At 33.8% G+C, this 22,112-nt stretch overlaps 1 protein-coding gene and 1 pseudogene across 1 annotated transcript; both read left to right on the top strand.

The window, feature by feature from the left end:
* Positions 1-5,750: 5,750 nt before the first annotated feature.
* Positions 5,751-12,184, top strand: LOC146901258 (AT-hook motif nuclear-localized protein 8-like). Its single transcript, XM_085733400.1, has 5 exons — positions 5,751-6,286; positions 6,507-6,559; positions 8,560-8,688; positions 11,183-11,344; positions 11,573-12,184. Exons 1-5 carry the CDS (start codon positions 5,866-5,868, stop codon positions 11,855-11,857), a joined length of 1,050 nt encoding a protein of 349 aa, XP_085589526.1. The 5' UTR covers positions 5,751-5,865; the 3' UTR covers positions 11,858-12,184.
* Positions 12,185-17,526: 5,342 nt separating this feature from the next.
* Positions 17,527-18,385, top strand: LOC146901257 (uncharacterized; annotated as a pseudogene).
* The last annotated feature ends 3,727 nt before the right edge of the window (positions 18,386-22,112 follow it).

The following is a 22,112-nucleotide window of genomic DNA, read 5'->3' as shown; positions in this document are numbered from 1 at the left end:
ATTCTAATAAAAAATAACACTTCTTATAGAAATTTCAGGAACCTAAACTATTTCGAAATTTTTTAAAATAATAAGAAAATATATTTCAAAATTTTTTAAAAAAAGTTCAAATGTTTTTCAGGAACTTTATCTTTTTTAGAATTTTTCAGGAACTTAATTAAGATTTTTTTTTTATAATTTTTTCGAAAATTTCGATACATATTAATTTTTCCATATTTTTTTTCATTATTTTTTATTTTACGAGATTTTTTTAATTTTTCAGATTTTTTTATTTTTCCGGTATTTTTTCAGATTTTTTTTCATTTTTATAAAATTTTTTATTTTTTAAGGTTTTTTTTATAAAAATCACAAATGCCACATGTGCACAATAAAAAAATTTATACAATCAGCGCGCCTCATCAGCGAAAATACACAGTCAGCTGGCCTAGGGGGGGTGTTCCAAAACAAAAAAAAAATTACAAGGACGGAATCTGACAAAAAGATTTTTTAGGGGAAAAATCAAAAGTGACCTATATTGCAGGGGGTAAAGGCCTATTAACCCTTATTTATTTTATTTTTGGGAAATGTTAACTTGTGCCCTTAAGGCACAAGTTTAGAAGCCAAAACTAGAAATAATGTATTGGAATACGTGCATTAAATTTACTTTTTAATGTTTTAATGAATTGAATGCACAAAGTTTAAGAGAATATTTCTCTTTTTGGATTTTTTAACATGTGCCCTAAGGGCACAAGTTAACACTATCCTTTATTTTTTTAACAAATATTGAGTTTTTGTTCAGGTGCATATGTCATATAACAAAATAAAATTAAGAATTTTTTTTTCATCCTCTTGATTTCTCAAGCGCCCTACAATATTTTGGATTATATAGAGAATTTAAACAATGTAAAAACACGTTAAAATCACTCTCCAACATCGTACAACATTTTAAATTTTATTACTTGAATTAGGCTAGTAGAACATTTTAGATTTTATTACCTGAACTAGGTGAGTAGATGGAGAAAAGGAACTAGAAAATTTTACTCAGCAATTATATTCCAACCTTTTCAAAATTTGATGCTTTCATAGATTAGCGTTACAGCTGGAGCTAGTCGCTCTTACCAATTGTTGGTCTTGATATAGTATATGTACTTATAATTCTATAGTATTTTTTTGGGTTAATAGTGTTTTATCCTTTGCAATATAGGTCATTTTCGGTTTTTCATCCTGTAATTTTTTTTTTAGTTTTCGTCCTTGTAAATTGAAGATTTCTGGTTTTGGACCTTCATAAATTTTGACCGTACAAAATCAATGATATGGTATAAGGTAAACCGAAATTTGCCATGAAGATCCAAAATAAAAAAATCCTCAAATTACAAGGACAAAAAATAAGAAAAAAAATTGCAGAGTGGAAAACCAGAAATGACCTATATTACAGTGGGGTAAAGCACTATTAATCATATTTTTTACATGGTTTAACTCAATATATGTTAATCTTATGTTGCATATTGTATAGAAAACTTATTATGTACTTCGATTTTTTTTTTCTTTTGAACCTTTGAATGAAATCAACAACCTATTTATCTAGTTGTTAGCTTAGATTCATCAAATCGGTTGTCGTAATCCCAAGTTGAGGTTAATAAAATTTGTCATAGAAACACCTATATGCCTGATAAATGTTAGAAATCAGTTAAATATCACATGCATTTTAGGCACTTTAGTTACTTGTTTTACAAGTTATCTCATGAAAAGCTCAAAAATAATGAATACGAGCAATTGCCATTTTATGCTTTTTTATATCTTAATCCAACCTTTTTGTGTAAGAACTTGCTTGCCATGACATTTAAAGAACGAAGAAAGTTTAAGTTAGGCTCGCCATGGAGAGCCCAAGGCGACCACTGGGCGAACATAGGCAGTAAGCATCAAATTTTGGATTTCCTGGGCGTGGCCGAGCGAGCCCCAAGCGAGGCCATGACGAGAAGGAGTGCCACGACGAGCCTGCAACGAGGCAAGTCAGAGAGCAAGGTTTTCCAGAAAAACAAGGCGTAGCCAAGCGAGCGAGCTTGACCCTGGCCATGGCGAGCAAAGGCGGTTTTTGGCCACTTTGCTGACGTGCCAAATTCAAAGAAACATATGTCAAGCGCAACAAGCTTCCGATTTTTGATGGATTTCAAGAGAGGAATCAGGGTTTGTTGTAGTTGTTTTGCAGTGTGTGGGTGGGGTCTCCTCTTTGTTCAAAATCAATCTCCCATGTAACACCCCGTTTTCCCAACTTGAAAATTTCATTTAAATCAGAGTATTTAATTCATAACGGAATGTCACATACTACTTAAAAATCTTAAAAACAGATAATAATAATTATCTCTCAAAATTCAACATCAAAAAAAATCTACAATCTTGCAGCGGAAAATAGTTCAACATATTAAAAGTCTTGGCACGCAGGCCTCATCAAAATCTCATAGTTTCAGTTCAACATTTATTCATAAAAAGTTCATAAGGACACGTAAGGAATAGTAGTAAAGCAAGTCCCCATCCCGTTACGTATCAGAGCACCTAGACACAATGTGAGGAGTCCACTCACGAACGCCTCTAGTCTTTATTACCTGCACATTACCCACGGTCGAGGCAACATATACGCAGAAGGGGTGAGATTTCATAATCAATACATTAAGCATATAATCCAATAAAATGCATTTAACAACTTAAACATTAATAACATATCCACAATTAACACTCAACATATTTTTCATTTCATAACAAATACAATCATCAAATACCATTACTAAATATCATCACAAATCATAATCAACTTAACACTTAGCTCGACAACACAACTCATCTTGACAATGCAACTTTACCAACTCAACAACGACTTAACAACACAACTCATCTTGACAATGCAACTCTATCAACTCAACAACAACTTAACAACTTAGACCATCATGAAACTTCTTGATATGCAAATGCATGTGGTACCAATCAACAACAAAATGAGCATAATAGGCTCTTCAACGTGTGAGCACAAAGGCTGCCGGGCCTAAAGCCCCCAACTTTAATGAGCACAAAGGCTGCCGGGCCTAAAGCCCCCAACTTTAATGAGCACAAAGGCTGCCGGGCCTAAAGCCCCCAACTTTAATGAGCACAAAGGCTGCCGGGCCTAAAGCCCCCAACTTTAATGAGCATGCAATGAACTCAACTTCCAACAACTTAGACAACAACGTGAACAACTCATACGACTCATAATCATGGACAACTTCTTAAATTCCAACAACATAGACCGACTCATGCAACCTCAAGACACTAACAGTCAATAGCAGGGAACAGCAGCAAGATACATCATTTAATAACGCTTGAATGCGTTAACATCATCTAATGAATGAATTACATCATCATAAGTATCATAAAGCATCATTATAACATTCATGCAACAACAATTCTAATCTCAGTCACCTGAACAGACTTCTGGAGCTTATGGAAGCATCCTAAACAGCTCTCTTACTTACTTCTAAGGTCAACTCAAGTCTATACGTGCGAAAGGATCGCATCGGGACAATTTTGGGCAACTAACAACCTAACTCGCAGTGGCGAGTAACTTTGCTCGCAAGTTGGGTTACACTATGGCAAGGAACTACTCCTATAACCCTTAATTAAATCCCTCTCATTAAGCTTATTGATTTGGGGCCTTACTGTACATCTTAGGAACCCTTTAGAGGCATAAAAATGGGTCAAATATAGTTTAAGTCAACACTGCATCGTGGCTCGTTGAGGTACCATCGTGGCACGTTTGGACAGCCTAAAAATGGTTTCGATTCTGGAAAAATCGTGGCACGTTGGGCTTCCATCGTGGCACGTTCATAGTTCGACAGACAACTTCAGATTTTTTACCTTTCACGTTTTCGGCCGTAAAACTCAAACCGTTAATCCGTTTTTGATGCTGTTTTCGCCTACGCGCTCCTGACACTAAGCTCTATCATATTCTACAAAAAAATTCAAGTTTAAACCACTCAAAACTCGTTTTCCAAAACCTCACAACCCTAATTCTTAACTCACCGACATCTCATCTAATCACATAGTTTTAGCTTCAAAATTACTTCTGATAATCATTATGGGGATTATCTAAGGTCTAATTACAGTCTCTTCATCAATCTAACAACTTTTCATCAATTAATCCTCAACTCCCTCAAACCCTAATTCATCAATTCTCACAAAACTCAACCTAATCATGCTAAATCATTCTACAGAATTATAACCTTAATAATATTGAAAATTAGTCTCACCCTTACCTGATTATAGCAGAATCGCAGCTCTCTCCCTCTTGATCTCCTCTTCTGACTTTTTCTCCCTTTTCCAAAAGCGTTTCACGTAAAAACGTCTCCCACTTATGTTTGTCTTATTTATTTACCCTTATTGCTCATCTCACCTATAAACTTACTATTTCCACCTCACAGCCCAACTTCTAATATTTTTATTTTATTTCTCATATCTTATTTTATTTAATAATAAAATAAATCACACCAACATAACAACTTCACAACATCATATACTCCACATAATTTATTCATAAATCATATAAACTACTCAACCTCACGAATCATATAATTCACACATCTTAGTCATATAAATTACTTAAATCATAAATCATATAAGCATATATTTATAAATATATTCTAAACTTCATCGAATTAATTAAATAATTAAGATGGGCGTTACATCCCACATGGAGAATCTTTTTGCATCCTTCAACTCCGTTGATGTATTCATTTTCAAAGATTTTGGTTGAAATTGAATCGCCTTCACCCATAGCTGGGGGCAAGTCGGTGACAATGAAATCTGCGATGTTGCTCACTGCTTGAGCGAAGAATGATCTTTAACTATGCAGTTAAGTTTCTAGCTGCAACTTTCGTGCTTTAAACTCATTCATTATCATCAACTATTCACTAATTAATAAATTATGATTTCAACTATAATTTTGCTCAATATGTCCCTTAACTTAATTTCAGACAACACTTTTGTTCTTCATCTTTTTTTTCTTCCTGATTTTATAATTTGTGTCGTGAAAGGTAATATCGTATCATTTTTATGGGATTTTTTCAATGTAATTTGGGTTTCTAAGTTTGTATGATGAATATTTGAGTTTGTTTATTAGTTTGATGAATTTTTTGTTTGAGTTTTTTGTTTAAAAGAAATGATAATAATGTTTGATATTTTATAATGTAAAAGATTAAATCAAGAAAAAAAAAGTAGAAAACAAAAGTTTTACCTAAAATTAAATTAAGGAATCAATTTCCTTAAAAAAAAATTAAGGGACCAATTTAACACCAAAAATATTAAGGGACCAATTGTATAATTTTACTAATATTAAGAGATAAATACTTAATTAGAAATAGAATAAAATAAAAGTTTTTTTGAAGGAAGAATAAAATAGAAGTTACTATCTCTCTCAAAAAAAAAAGAAGTTACTATCAAGTACATCAAACTAGCTAGTTAAAATTTTAAAAACAATAAATACCCATTTTTGTTGACATATAACTAATAAATAGCCATTAAAAGATGCAATTTTTGAGAAAATATACCATTGATTCCAATTTCACACAAAATCTAAGAACACTGATTACAAAATCCATAAATTAAATTTAAAATTAAAACCAGTAGTAGTTATAAAAAAAGTTTCTATAAAGAAAAGTAGTTGAGAAAAAAGTGAGGAGTTAATTATTTATTTAAGGTTAAAAACCCTAAAGAAGTAAATAAAGCCCAGTTAGCATAGAGTTGTACTTATAGTTCGTGTTGTGTTTCCAAAGTTAAAGAAGTTACGCATTCTCTTTCTCTTTTCTCAGAAACAAATTTCATCACTTTTTCTGATCTAACAAACTCACATTCATCATCATCGCAATGGATTCCCGCTCAGCACCACCACCACAACAACCAACTATGATGGTGGGTCCCACATCTTACGCTCCAACTAACACCACCATGATCAGCCCTAACTCCTCCACCACAACCACCACCACCGCGAACGCGAACATCATGGCACCCGCTACAGCTCGTTTTCCTTTCGCTTCGCCGCAATCGGAGCCGTTTTCTGTTACTCATGACAGCCCTTCTTCGCCGTCGACGCTTGGGAAGAAGAAACGTGGCCGGCCGAGGAAATACTCGCCTGATGGTAACATTGCTCTTGGTTTGGCTCCTGTTTCTTCTCCTGTTGCTGCTACGTCTGCTGCTTCGGCTGGTGATTCTGGAAACGCCGATGCGCCTCCCAAGAAACATAGAGGAAGGCCGCCTGGCTCTGGGAAGAAGCAGTTAGATGCGCTTGGTATGTGGTTTTGTTTCTTTAGCACTGACACTTCTGATTGAAGACGTGTTCGGTGTCTCTGACACATGTGATTACATTTAATTTTTGTAAATTACCACCTATATTGATGTGTCAGTGTGGTGTCCGGTGTCTTTGGTATTTAATTTAAGCGCTTAAGTGGTTTTTTGAATGTAGATGATTCTGATTGTGACTTTTTTTGTTTTTTGTTTGTTTTGTGAAGGTGCTGGTGGGACTGGATTTACTCCGCACGTAATCTTGGTGGAGTCTGGTGAGGTAATTCTATATATTCAATTTTTTGCTTAAATTGTTGCAATATTTTTGTTATCAGAGGTTTTGAAATAACAGTTTTGATTAGCTTATCTAAGAGTGAGGTATAGTTAGAGACTGCTTTTTGCAATTTATCAAGAAAAAAATCACTTTTTTAAAACAAAATAATCACTTTTAAAAGTTTTTGGGTGGCTGTTTGTTACAGCTTTTGAAAAAAATCCAAAATCTGCTTCAAATAAGATGTTTTGAGTAGTTTTTCCAGAAAATTGTTTTTGTTAAGTGATCTGTTTTAAAAAGGGATTTTCATTATGGTAAACAAACACAAAACAACTTCTGCTTATTTCAATAAGCTCTAAAAATCACTTTTTCTTTTGTAATCTGTAACAAACAGGCCCTTTATAGATCACACTGGAACCCAAAGTTGGAAAAAGTAATTATGTTCTTAAAATTAATTAGTGAATAAGAATAAGAAGAATACAAATTGAAAACAGGGTTTGACTCATTTGATTGATTTACCTTTTGCATGTGACAATTGCATTGCATGACAAATCTAGAGTGACTTAGTTGGTCGGCCATCTCTAATCGCATTGTAAATTATAAATCCTAACATATGTTGACGGCTCTTGTCAAAATTATTGGCTATTAGGTATTTAGGTTTTTATATTGGGTCTAACTCAACCTTACAAAATCAGCTTGTAAAGCGAGGGGTGTCTCTCTTTGTAAACTCATCTGAGGCATTATCTCTATTCTCTATGTGGGACTTTGGTTTTCTCCAGTACACCCCTCACCGCCAGCACTATCAGGCTTGGTGCGTGGATATTAAATGGTGGGTGGCTCGAACCGATAGACTTTAATACTATATTAGATTTTTTAAATTCCGCCTATCTCAACCTTACGAAACTGACTTGCTTGTAAAGTGACGGATGCCTCTCTTTATAAACTCATTTCAGGCCTCATCTCTATTCTACATGGGATTTGTGTTTTTCCCAATATGGGGTGATATTTCCTTTGATGTTTTAGTTAGGGGTAGAAAGTTTCGGTTTTCAAGTTTTCTTTAGTTATTGGACCTTACAAATTGTACTGCTAGTTTTATGTTGGTTCACTATTAATGGACTGGAGCAGAAGGATTTGAACTGTGGGGTGGAGTTATTGCTCTTGCCTCTTCATTGTAACTTATAAAGACAATCTTGTGATGATGATTGTCTTGCCATTTATTTAAATGTATGTATATTTTTTTGGAGACTGACTTCAATGATATTGCTCTGAGGTAATTTTAAGGGTTCTTAATCTTTTTTGGTGATGAAAGTAGAGTGTCAAATCAATATTGTCAAACTTATACTGCATAACATATTGTCCTCAAATTGAGATCTTCATTTTACAAGTAACTAGAATTGTATTCTTCATGTTCATGTTGTTCCTTTTAAAGTTCTACAGCTCTAAAAGCTTGCCTTTATTGCGTGTAAAATTGGTATTGATGCTTGTTCAATGCTTTTGTTCTCTAGCCTGCGCACGTAATAAGCTATCCATCATTGAGTTCATCAAATTCCTTATATTTGTTGCTGTGAAGTGTGTGTTAATTTTGGATACCTTTTAATCTATTTGACAATTTAAGATGTGTATTTATTTCTTATAGTTTCTGTTTTGAGTACTGTGTTTTCGAGATTGTTAACTGACATTATTGTATAGAGTTGCACTCAGAAAGGAAATAAGCAACTTATAGCATTCACCTGCACTGCAGTTTTTTGTTTTGGTCAATCAATGTATTAGTTGTTCTTTTTTGGTATATGGTATAAAACAGGCAGGAAAAAAATGGGATTATTCATTATTGTCTGAATTACTATTTTGATGTGGATGCATTTTATTGGGTGCACGTGATTTTACATATACTTGTTATTTTATTTATTTATGTTGGTTTTAAAATATTCTTTGAAGTTCCTATTAACAGGGTTGGTGTAGCTTCCAGTTGTTACAGACCATTCTCACTAGTATGCTTCTCTTGTTTGCAGGACATTACAGAAAAAGTTATGGCCTTTTCTCAGACGGGGCCTCGCACGGTTTGTATTCTTTCTGCCATTGGTGCAATCAGCCGTGTAATCCTTCGACAGCCAGCATCAGGCAGTATTGCAAGATATGAGGTACTTCTTATATTCATTGAGAATGTAGTCAATATCTGTTTTTACTTTATCCATTGTATTAAGCTTTGTTTATGATATATTGTAAATGATCTGATGATATACGTGATTGTTTGACATGCATGTTCTTACAGGTACAACTTGTCAATGTAAATATAGAACTCAATTCATTATTATTGTTCATCAAGTAATGAATTTTTTTAATGTGTTCTAAAATAATGCTTTTGAAAGTGAAACTACAAAACTAAATTATAATTTGCTATTGAAAGTGAAACTGTGTACTTTTGGAGACGCCAGCTTGAAATAGTTTTGCATATAATCTCTATTGACTTGAGAAGGACTATTTAGTCGGAGATGAATTTTATAAATAAGTGCTAGAAGAGAGAGAAAGAAAAACAGAATAAAGTGAGGGAGAGAAAAGGTTCTTTGGAAGCAGTGTTGTCAAAATTCAAATACTGCCCATGGCGGATATCGGTGGCGATTTTTGGGCTCTCCGCATGCCCAATTTCGGCTGATATGGCAGGATTTTCCGCCATGATCTGATATGACGGCGCCACAAAGCGGCCGGTATTGCGGGATTTTGGCTCTCCGCAATGGACCGCCATAGACAACAGTGTTTGGAAGTTCTGTTTTGTTTTGCATGGAACTGAAATCTTATTATGAGCATGCCACATCCCCAACAATAATACTTTCTAGAGGAAATTTGACTCTTTTGCAAAGATCTTGCAGAGGAGCCTGTTACACAATATTACGTTTGTTGCATTTGAAGTTTGTGTTTTTCGGTGCATGGCATACATACCATTTTCTGCTAATATAATATTCATCCCAACACAAAGGACCTCTTTCACCTGAGAAATTTTAGGATGTTAAATATATAGATGGTTAAGTACTCCCTCCGTCCCAAATTATAAGCAAAATAAAATATTTCGCACTTATTAAGAAAAGTAAAACATAGTAGTCTGTAGTATAGTTTCTTGTGTTATCCTTAGAATAAGTTTCATAGAAAGATAACAATTTTCATTGGTTATTAGTTATAGAGAAAATGAAAGGGAGAGTAAAATGAATGCAATTTGCATTTAATTTCTCTTTGGTAAAGATGATTTTTTGAAATAACATAATTAAATATGATAAAAGTTGGTCTTTTTTGCATAAAATTTGGGACAAAGAAAATGAGTTTTTTTGCTTATAATTTGGGACGGAGAGAGTAATATAATAGGTTATCCCCGCAAGTGGACGGTGGGATTGGACCCCTCAGATTAGTTTTCACTGGAGCGTTTAGTATGGTATTGACTACTTGGAATGGTAGCTTCGTGACCTCAAAAAGTAAAAGTGATTGATCGGACCAAACTTTATACTTGCTCTTTTCATTATTTAATGTTTATAGTTTCTTATGAGAAAAAAGGTGGTATCTTATGTTGTATCACCTAGAACGCCCTTAAATTGATAGGAAACTGAATGACCTTCTACATGGGATCATTGTTATATCTGTTATTGGTTGTATTACTATGAGAGAAAGTTTGACAACGAATAAAAAATGATTCACACATTCTTCTCTTTTAATTTTATCAATTCATATGACCATTTTGTTGCAAAAAAAAAAAAAAAAGCATCTGGACCATGGTAACCATAAGTTGATGACATGTAAGTTTAGAGGCTAACATAATGAAAAAGCTCAAATTGTCTTGGCTGTTTGTTACCAAGAACATTATGAAAAAACGGTATTGTTTGACACAAATCAATTATGGAATCATAGATTCTACAGACCAAATACCGTGAAGATTGAAATGTTAGGTGAAGGCTCATAAATGATTCTATATCTGACATGCTCCCTATCCCAAGAGCCCTGCACACCGGAAGTGTAGGAAATGCAGATGTCTACTCTCTTTGCTGAAATTTAAGCCTTTGTAAGAAGAATGGCGGTGTCAAGGATTAGCTTTTGGGAGGGTTGGTTTACCATTTTTCTAAATTGCAGTTAAGAGATAAAATTAACCAGGGCATTGTCTATACTTCATGTCTTGTGTGAGAGACGTGCCGAGAGATGTTATAAAATTATGCATTTGCCATCATTTAATAATTCAAGGCTTTGGGTGAGTTGGTTCTCAATTGTGAAGACAGGATGACTGTGGATAGGTGTTGGTTTCGTAGCTTTACCTGAGTTTGTGTTGTTATAAGTTGCAACTCACAAGAATTTCCGCTGTATGTTAATATTCCTTTATCACAGGCATTGTAGATTTTTGCCCTTCATTGAACACAAACCAATTTTGTAACCTACACCTTCTTTCCGCACCCTTTCCAAATCCAGCAAGTTAGTCTTGTTTAATAAGTGTATGTAAAAAGTTGATAATTAATATTGGTGGAATTTTTGTTTGTTTTTTCAAAAGGAATTAAGCTCAACAGCATCTTTTCTTTATCTTTAAACACTTGTGGTTGAGTTTATAATTGAATATTATTTTCTTTAAATTTTATTCTCAGCACCTGACGTAATTTTGCTCCGCAGGGCCAATTTGAGATCGTATCGCTATCAGGTCCTATGCCGCTATCTGAAAATAATGGTGAACAAAGCAGAACAAGCAGTTTATACGTTTCTGTTGCAGGGGCTGATGGACGAGTTTTGGGTGGTGCAGTTGCTGGCGAGTTAACTGCAGCGTCAACTGTACAGGTATTGTTCTCAAGTGGTCTAAAATTTCATATCAATTGGTGACAATTACTTGCCATGAAATTTACCCATATATATTTTCTCAAAGCTTATCATAGTGTACATAATTTCTTGTATTTACAGTCAAAAGTTCTTGTATTTTACTATTGGGGGAGTGTTATTATGCATGTAGGACAGGATTGACCAAATTTTGATACTCTACTTTTGTGACATTTTCCAATCATTAAATAGGTCATTGTGGGTAGCTTTATTGTGGATCGGAAAAAGTCAAGCTCAAGTATGGTGAAATCTGGGCCTTCTTCAGCGCCAACTTCCCAAATGTTGAACTTTGGGGCACCTACGACTCCAACTAGTCCCACTTCTCAAGGGCCTTCAACCGAGTCCTCTGAAGAAAATGATCATAATAGTAATTTTAGCAGGGGACCTGGACTCTACAATAATGCTAATCAGCCTGTTCATAATAATATGCAGCAGATGTACCATCATCCACTATGGGCTGGCCAAACTCATCCGTGATGTGACTTTGGATTAACAGTGCAGAAGCAGGGTATTTGTTTGGACTGATTGTTGGAAGTTTAGTGTCTAGATGTCAAGTCTAACTTGCATTGTTGAGGACTGAATTTAGAACGGTCTATAGTATTAAGGTTTTAGTTAATCTCTCCATCGTTCACCCAATTAGGTTTTTGTTGAAGTATCTTTTGATTATATATTACCGTAGGGACTCTAATGATGCTAGCCAGGGATATGCTCTTGCATTACCCGATTTCTGTCATTTTGGAGATTGCTGTCTGTCTGTACTCAGCAGCGGCATAGCAAAATCAGATATGTGCTTTTACACGTTCATCATCATGCATTATTTTTTTATTTCATTTTTGCTTTAACTACAAATTTAGCCTCATGCTTTCTTTTGCGTAGTGTCTTCTATACTAACTTTAGCATTAAATTTAGCCTCATGCTTTCAAACAAGTTTCATAGTTAAAATGTAAAAGGCACGGTGTGTTGTGCATGACATGAGATGTTGATTTTTGCGTGTAGCGATGGAGCCTATGAACCATGTAGTCCAAATCATAGTTCCATGGTTTCACCCAAACGCCACTGCCATGATAATTGCAGCTCAACGTCTGCTCTTCCAAATTAGACCTCGATTTGATGTACCACTGTCTAAGAAAGACTTTTTCACGCACACTCCTCTCTTGCAAGACTTATCCTCTAGTCTCAACACTCAAGTTTAATTACATTTTACTCCAAAATTATGGCGAGTTTAACATACTTATAGTGACAATGTGATTTTATTGACGTTGAGTTTGACAAAGTTATAGTGACATTGCGATTTTATTGAAACCCTAAAATATAGCATTGGTCAAAATTATGTTGGCATATCGTGACTCTGCCAAACACCATCAATCATTAAATATTTACCTTTTAGATTAAACAAATTAATTTTGTTGTTGGCCGCGGGAAGCGAACGGGCTGCTGGGCTCTGTTAATATACACGGTTTTTGGATGAAGATTCTACTTGGTAGTTAGTACTCCAAATAGTCCCCTATATCCCCAGCTGGTTTCTATTGCTATCATGGCGGATTGTGATCAAAACTAACACATTTTCAACCCAAAAAAATAAACAAAACTCTTGCTCATCTTATACTTATGTTCCATTTTAAAATTGATCAATAGCTTATTTTCCATATAAAAAAATGTAACATCATTTGATCCAGTTAATGAAAATCTAAAGTGTTCGAACTTTATTAATCTTATTTGCCATTGCATTTCTTCTTCAAGGATGTTATCCTTTGTAAGAGTGAAGGAATAGAGAAATTCTCCATCTCTAGTGGTATTCAACAAGGTGACTGTTCCAAATGGCTAGCTTATCGGTTGAGCACGATACTTTGAAGCTAATTAAGGTGTTCTCTGGGGTCTTAAGCTCCATCAACTTGCCTTCATACTAGATGTCTTGTTTTTTCCTAAAGCAAATGTTGAACAAATCATTGTTATCAAAAACATCTTTAATATATTTTGTAGGAGCTCCGGTCATAAGGTGAGTGAAGAAAACCCCCACATGTTCTTCTCCTTAAATGTTGACTGGAATGTTAATAATCAAATTTGCAATGAAGGTAGCTTCAAAATGACGAATGATCTCACGAAGTAACTAGGTATTCTATTATTAAAGTTAATAGATCTTCATTCCAGTTTATTTTGGATAAAGTGGGTAATAGATTAATTAGTTGGAAAGCTAAAACTCTATTCCTTGAGGCTAGAATTGCATTGACCAATTGCTATTTTTCTTGACCGAAAAGAAAAAAGAATTACATTGACCAAGTCCGTTATTAAATCCTTTGCCTTATTATTATTATTATTATTTTTTTTTGAGAGAAAATCCTTGCCTTCTTATGTAATGGCATTCTTTCTAGAATGCACGTTGGCAAAGCAGGATAAAACTTTTGGAAGGGTATTTTCAAAAGTTGGGATGATGGGAAGAGTAATGTTGTGTGGAGATCGAGTGATGGGTCATCAGTTTTATTTTGGGATAAGACCGATTGAGGTAACATTAATGTAAATAATTCCTTTCAAGAAGAAAAAAAAAACCTTAGATGGTTTTGTATTAGTGATCAAGAAGTATACGGATAGATTACTCAAAAAAGAAATATACGGATAGTGTTTTTTTTTTGAGCAAATACGGATAGTGTTTTAAAAACAAAGAGTCTTCTTATTCCAAAAAAAAAAAACAATCTTGTTAATATTTTTTCATAACAATGTACCAGTAATTATTATTTATCGCTGTGCATGGGTAATCAAAGAGTAGTTAATATCTTTTTTAAAGGATGAAAGGCTATAAGAGTAATTAATATTTAGTAAAAAAAAAAATAGTGGTTAACACCGATTCTTCAGAAAACAAAATAATTAAAGTTACTTTACCAACTAGACGAATCTCTCTCTTAACTGTGCATCTTCATCCTCCTCAACACACTCCTCTCTTCTCCCCTGTTTTTTTCATTATCTCTCCTTTCTTCCAACTTTCAATTGATCATATAATGGAAGCCAAATCTATAATACAACCTGAATTTGCCTCTTCAGAACCTCTCTCAAATTGAAATACGAATCTATTATACAACCCAATTTGCCTCCCCTCTTTTTTCATTATCTCTCTTCTCTTGACTATGATTGTGAGTTTGCCCAATATATATATTTTTTCAAGTGTGTTAATCGGCTTTGGGTTGAACCTAATGTGAAGAAATTATCGATTGAGCCCGGGCGAGTGCCTGGGTCGCCGGGTGGTAGATCCGCCACTGTTCTCACTTAATATGCCTATATATGGTATTTTTTATTTTTTTTGGTCAAGTATATGGTATTAATTGTATTAAAGGTTATATTATTTGTAGGCCAAAAACAACCCGCAATTCTTTAAGTTAGATGTTTGCAAAGGTTATATTATTTGTAGGCCAAAAACAACCCGCAATTCTTTAAGTTAGATGTTTGCAACGAATTAGTCTATTAATTTTTTTATTTAAAATATTGATCCTTTGAGTCATAAAATATTTACATTGTTAACCTTTTCGGTCAGCTCCGTTAAAAAATGCATATGTATCCGTTTAACGTTGAGGTGTCAAGTTCAAAAAATGGTTATAAATACAAAATGATTAGGTATATGCATGTTTTATTCTTCTTGTATCCGAATTTAAACATAATTTTACAGATAAATATTTTATCAATTACATTATAAGTCAAGTAATCGATCAATTTCGTTTCAAATCAAGGCAAAATAATACCCTTATGAACCCTAATTTTGAGAACAGTAAATTTGAACATACCAACTTAGCATTAAACGACAATATAACCACATTTTAACAAAGTTTAATGAAAAAGAGGTGATACAGCATACATTTTATCACTTAAAAGGGTCATTCATTACACAAAAAACTTAAATAACTTACTTGTTACAAACATCTAACTAAAAGGACCTTAAAAAAAAAAAAGGACCTTAAGAGTGCATAGAAAATATGTCTTTATAAATGTACCGTCCTATACTGTTATGTGTAGTTCTTACAGTTTTGTGAATCATACAACCCTCCTAAATACAACAAGATCCTTCTCTAAAAAAAAATACAACAAGATCCTCTCATCTCACCACCACAATTATCTTTTAAGACCTTAAACCCTCTCTATATGTTATTTCCTCGTTTTTCTCCATAATCTTTTCGTACTCCTCTCCATTCTTTTTGTCCTCTCCCTTTTGTCTTTTCTACTGCAGAGACAATATGATTCTTAAATTTATCTTTGATGATCTCGCATTACCGGATTAGTAGGTGGCGAGAGAGGATAAGAAAATCAATAAAATTAAGACAAATTCTCACTAACTCATCAAGAAAATGTGGGTAATGTAGTGACATGTAGTTGTCACCTAAAATTAAATAGTTTATTTACTTTCTTCATCCTTTCACAAATTGATTATCTACCAAAAAAACCGAAATTGTTTACAATTCTACCTCAACTGGTATAAAGTCAAAATTGTTAAGTCGGACATTATAATCGGAGTTCAAACCCTAACACCTTTACTTATGTATGGATTTATAATGACTTTACCATTTTCGTCTATCTACCAAAAAAACAAATCGATTACCATGGAACCCACTTGTTATTTTTTATTTTTTTACTTCTATAAGGAGATGTTTGTTTCAAGTTATCATATTTATATTTTCATGTGAAATTTATTTTCACAAATGAAATGTAATAAACTTGTAACAAATATAGAAATAAATATTTTCTTTCATTTTATTCTTAGGAATGTACCAAGATACTCCTTCTATTTCAAAATAAGTGTCATCTTTACCATTTTTCTTTGTCTCAAATTATTTTGCCCCTTTTACGATATCAATACAATATTTATTATATTCTTTTCCACTAACATAACTTTAGTTTATTAATCATTTATTTTTTGCAGATGATAGCCTCATTTTTTGTAGGGATTCTTTTCAAGATTCTCAAACCATTCAAGAAATTCTTAATACTTACCAACTTGCTTCTGGTCAACTTATTAATTTGGACAAGTCTGAAATCTCTTTTAGCTGAAATTTACCTGGTGATCGTAAAATCTTGTTCCAAGGTTGGATGCAAATTAAGGCTGTTGAGTATCATTCAAAGTATCTGGGACTGCCTGCTTTTGTTGGTAGGTCTAAGAAACATGTTTTCAATTTTGTCCAAGATAGGGTGTGGAAGAAGCTGAAAGGTTGGAAAGAAAAATTTCTATCAACTGCTGGGCGAGAAGTTTTGATCAAATCAGTGGTTCAAGCTATTCCTACGTATGTAATGAGCTGTTTTCTACTTCCGATGAGTTTATGTGAGCATATTGAAAGTATGATTAGTAAGTTCTGGTGGGGTAGCAAACATGGTGAGCGTAAAATTCAATGGATTAAATGGGAGACATTATGTAAGGAAAAAAGAAAGGTGGAATAGGTTTTCGAACATTTCATGAGTTTAACCTTGCAATGTTGTCTAAACAAGGTTGGCGTATTATGCACAACGACGACTTATTGATCTCACAATGTTTGAAAGCAAGGTATTTTCCTAGAAGCAATTTCTTGAAAGCTTCAACGGGTTACTGCCCAAGTTATACATGGAGAAGTATTTTGCAAGCACGAGTGGATGTTATTGAGAAAGCTGGTATTTAGAGAGTAGGAGACAGTCATCTAATTAATGTATGGGAGGATAATTGGCCTACTTATCAAAATGGACACAAAATTTGGTCCCCTAAACCCCCTAATTGTGATATTATGTTTGTCTCGGATCTCATTCACCATGATATTCGATGTTGGAATGCTCCTTTAATTAATGAAATTTTTCTCCCTTTTGAGGCTCAACAAATTCTTCAATTGCCAATTTCTTTCTCTCAATTACAAGATGAATTTGTGTGGGGTGCTTCACGATCAGCTATTTTTTCTGTGAAGAGTTCATATCATTTCTTAAAGGCAAGGCGTGAAGCAGAGGGCTCACATAGCTCAATGCAGGACAACAATCACCAAGTGTGGAAAAAATTATGGAAAATAAAAAGTATTCCAAGACACATCCATTTTTCTTGGAGGATTCTTCATGAAAAACTACTAGTAAAAAATGATCATTTTAAAAAAGGAATTAGTGGCGATCCATTGTGTGTTCTTTGTGGGGAACATAATGAGACAATTTCACACCTCTTTATGGAGCGTCATTGGTCAAAGCAGATATGGTTTGCTTCCTCTTTACGTGTGGTATTTAATTCGCATGATTCCATGTACGTTCCTTTTCATAAGTGGTTGGAGGAAAATATTATTGATGTCGATGAGGATATTATAGTTCATGTTTTGACCTTGTGTTATGAGATATGGTGTGCCAGAAATAAGAAATGTTTTGTGGGGACTAATGTTAATGTGGCTGCCACTGTTCAAAATGCACAAAGATCTATTGTGAATTTCAAGAGTGCTAGTACGGTGTTGGTGGAGACACTAAGTGGAGGTCCAATTTTGCCAATATCTGATGTTCATTGGACACCTCCTTCTAGTGGTTTCTATAAGCTTAATGTTGATGCAGCAGGTCCGATAGAGGGTGATAAATGGGGTATTGGTGTTGTGGTGAGAGATAATGAAGGTGTTGTCGTTGGTGCTAGTTCCTGACAAGTCTTTTCATTACCAGATTCAGAGGTTGCAGAAGCTTTAGCTATGCGGAAGGGTTTGAAATTTGCAAAAGATATGTCTTTTCTGAATCTTATAGCAGAATCAGATGCTTCTAATGTGGTTTTAGCGTTGAATGCTCACCAACAATCTCCCAACTATGTTGGCTCTATTATTCGAGATTGTATTAGTTTTAAGGGTAGTTTTCGTAGTTTAAATTTTTCGCATGTTAGGCGTGAAGCCAACCAATCTGCTCATTATTTAGCAAAATATGCTCTTAAGAATTTAGATTGCATATGGATTGAAGAAACTCCACCTTGTATTTCTGCAGTCTTGACATTTGATTTATTGTCAGACTTTCGTTAATGAAATTGTCTTTAACGTCAAAAAAAAAAACTTTAGTTATTAAGTACATTTCAATCACCCAACCACTCACTAACTATATAATTAATAAATGTGTTTTCGTAAATGAAACATATTTTATCATTAAAATCAACACTTCTAATCATTTTCTTAATGACCGTATAAAACTCAAAATTGACACCTAATTTAAGACGGAGAGAGTAACTTAAAATAAATGTACTCTAAATTTTAAATTATCTACTATAGTATAGTGATATCAAACAAAACTTTAGGGTATACCAATAATTTTTCAATATTAAAACTTGCACAAGCAAAAGGATCTAATTTTCTTCCAATAACCAATGCATAGAACTAAAGGTTAAAAATGTTGAAGATGCCAAAGGCTGATTAGTGATACATTAACCAAGCAGACATCATCACATGCTCATTTCACAATTCCAAGAACTAAAGAAGGATTGGCATCAAATTCATCATCATGCAAATTGCCACACACACATGTACACACACTCTCAAAGGAATTAATCAAGTGGCTTTAAATCCAGGTGAATACTCCGTAGACCTACATATATAAGAGGTGCAAAAAAACAAAAGGAGTAGTATTATTTTTCTCTTTGTCTCCTTCCCTATCTACACCTAGAAAATTAATAACACTAAATGCAACTTGTGAAGTATAATAAAGAATCATTATAATTACAACATATTTTGAATCAAGGCTAGTGCACCTTCACTACAAGGGGAAAGTCTAACATATTTTCATTAAAAATGGAAGGCACTTTAATTTAATTTTCATATTAATAATATCATATTAAGTGGAGAATATTTAAAAGAATAAAAGTCAGTGACATTACATCTTTGCAATATTTAAATCCTGGCCGCGCCGGAAACCTAAGCTACCTATAATCGAACCTACACTTATAATATATCATTTGCTCCACATGAACATGAATAATGTATTCATGTCATACGTCTCATTAGCCCCACAAGCAACTGGAATATGTTGGGAGACTAATGCGATTACGAAGTACTCCCTCCGTCCCGGTTTAATTGACCTACTTTGGTTTTTCACACAGATTAAGAAAAGTGTATAAATAAAGGAGAAAGTGGAATATATTGTATTGGGAATGATAAAAGTAGTATTATTTAGTGTTATATTGTATTGGGAATGATGAAAGTTGTATTGAAAATTGAAATGAGTCAGTTATTTTGGGACACTTTTTTTTAGAAAATGGGTCAGTTATTCCGGGACGGAGGGAGTAATAAAAAAATGACTTAGGATAATTAATTAATCAATCCACATATTAGCTTGTGAACTAGCTAGTAGTAGCCTATTATAACCGATTTTAACCATTGAGCTTTATGTAATTTACTAGTATATTGTTAGACAATCAAATAATTAAGCGTAGGTGTTTCCATATGAGGCAACTTGGGGTACTACCCTCGGCAACAGTAAAAGTGATGGTGAGAAGAGAAAGAAAATGAAAAGATGATAAAGAGAGATAGATGATACACATGTGCTTGGATCCTCTCATGCTTTCATCGTGCTGTAAATTGTAATATAATAAATGAGGACATCATAAGGAGACGAGAAGAAATAGGGGAAAGATGGCGAGTAATGGGTGAGGATACAAATTCGAGATGAAGGAGGTGTGCAATAGAAGATATATATTCGACCTATAACTTTATACTCCCTCCGTCCCGGAATAACTGACCCATTTTCTAAAAAAAAGTGTCCCAAAATAACTGACCCATTTCAATTTTCAATACAACTTTCATCATTCCCAATACAATATAACACTAAATAATACTACTTTTATCATTCCCAATACAATATATTCCACTTTTCCCTTCATTTATACACTTTTCTTAATCTGTGTGAAAAACCAAAGTAGGTCAATTATACCGGGACGGAGGGAGTAACAGAATCTCAAAGACAATACTCCCTCCGTCCCGGAATAACTGACCCATTTTCTAAAAAAAAGTGTCCCAAAATAACTGACTCATTTCAATTTTCAATACAACTTTCATCATTCCCAATACAATATAACACTAAATAATACTACTTTTATCATTCCCAATACAATATATTCCACTTTCTCCTTTATTTATACACTTTTCTTAATCTGTGTGAAAAACCAAAGTAGGTCAATTAAACCGGGACGGAGGGAGTATACTTTCAGCACTTTGGTTTGGAGTGTGTGGATATAAGATCATTATTAGTTATATAACATAACATGGTTTTAGTTAGGGTAAATTTCCAACTTGCATCCTCTCGTGCATTTATCCTCCTATAGTGATAAAAATTGAGGGAGGGATAGAGATAAGATGGCAAAAAATGAGGACGTCATAAAGAGATGAGAAGATTCAAGAGAAAGATGGAGAGAAATGTAGAAAAATGTGTGGGAGAGAATCCAAATTCGAAATGTGAATTAGGGAGCTAGGTGTTTAGTACAATATTCAAATTCGTCAAGTTACTTCCGTTTTCATAGGATCTCAAAAACAACATTGTTTTACTATTTTGTTTGCCACATCCTGAGGAAGAACTCACCGACAACAAATAAGTGAGACGTCATCCCCATATTGGAACTACAAAGAGGACGGGTTGGCCACCACGACTTCCTCTAGGATAAATTGTTGCAGGATAAAATTTGACAAATCATAATCATATCTCAAAAAAGTTCTTAGGAAACCTTAGCCATAATTTGGATATTATCCTTAAAATAAACCCTCTACTTTGAATCATCCACCGAAAGAGAAACATAGACCGACCTAATTAAAAAATATTACCAACATTAGATATTGTGAAAGATTAGGCCAAATTTCCTAACGTGCGAAAATTAGATTAGGGTATGTTGTCTATCATAGAATCTCTAGAGGTGTACATCTGTAGTATGACTTGTAATGTTGAAGGAGTATTACAAAGAACACCCAACGTTCGATGTCTTCTTCTAGAAGCACCTTCAATGGAGGTTTCATCCAACTCTTTGACACCAAAAAAGTGCGTCCTTCCAAAATTTCACTATTGGACACAATCTAGGTAGCAAACTCACGAGTTGAAAGTTACTTAATGAGGCAATGATCCTTCATTGCTTTGAACATTTTAAAATAATATAAAAATATGTGAGGTAAATCGTGGGACTGATCATCACGAGTTCTCAAGAGTTATACCATTCAAATAATTAAAAAAAATACATTTTTTCAAAGTTGTGACACCTTGGAGCTCACTTAAATTACTCATAATGTGTTGCACCATTAGATATAGCTCTAACAAGTTTCTCATGGCCATAACAAATTAACCACCAATATTTTTCATAAAGATATTCCTAATTCATTAGAGTGCATTTATGTATGACTCCTGCCTTCTATCTTAAATCAGATCATACGTTTTACCAAAAGAGTACTATAGTTACAACTTAATAGCCAGAGGTACTCAAAACTGTACTTCCAGTTCATCATTAGAGAATCTATGGCTTTTCATGCTGCAATAAGGCCATGATATATTATGTACGTGCTGATGTTGACCAGCGTTGGAGAAGGCAATTTTGACTTTTTACATAGCCAGAAAATCAGAAGTATAAGTATACGAATGACATATGTCGATTCATGACAGCTTACCGTAGTAATTAATCTAACAAATAATAATAAATTAAACAATAAGAAAGTACTAAGATTTACAGAAAGAAACGAAGAAGGAAAAAAAACAATTAGGTTTCAATTTCAATGATTTGCTTTCATTTATTATAGTAGTTGTTCAACATAAAAGTTTTATTCAAAGA

Source organism: Medicago sativa, chromosome 8 (assembly GCF_051527215.1).
Source record: "Medicago sativa cultivar Bolivia chromosome 8, Bolivia_mono, whole genome shotgun sequence".
Classification (NCBI taxonomy): Eukaryota; Viridiplantae; Streptophyta; class Magnoliopsida; order Fabales; family Fabaceae; genus Medicago; species Medicago sativa.
This window is presented reverse-complemented; position numbering and strand designations above follow the sequence as displayed.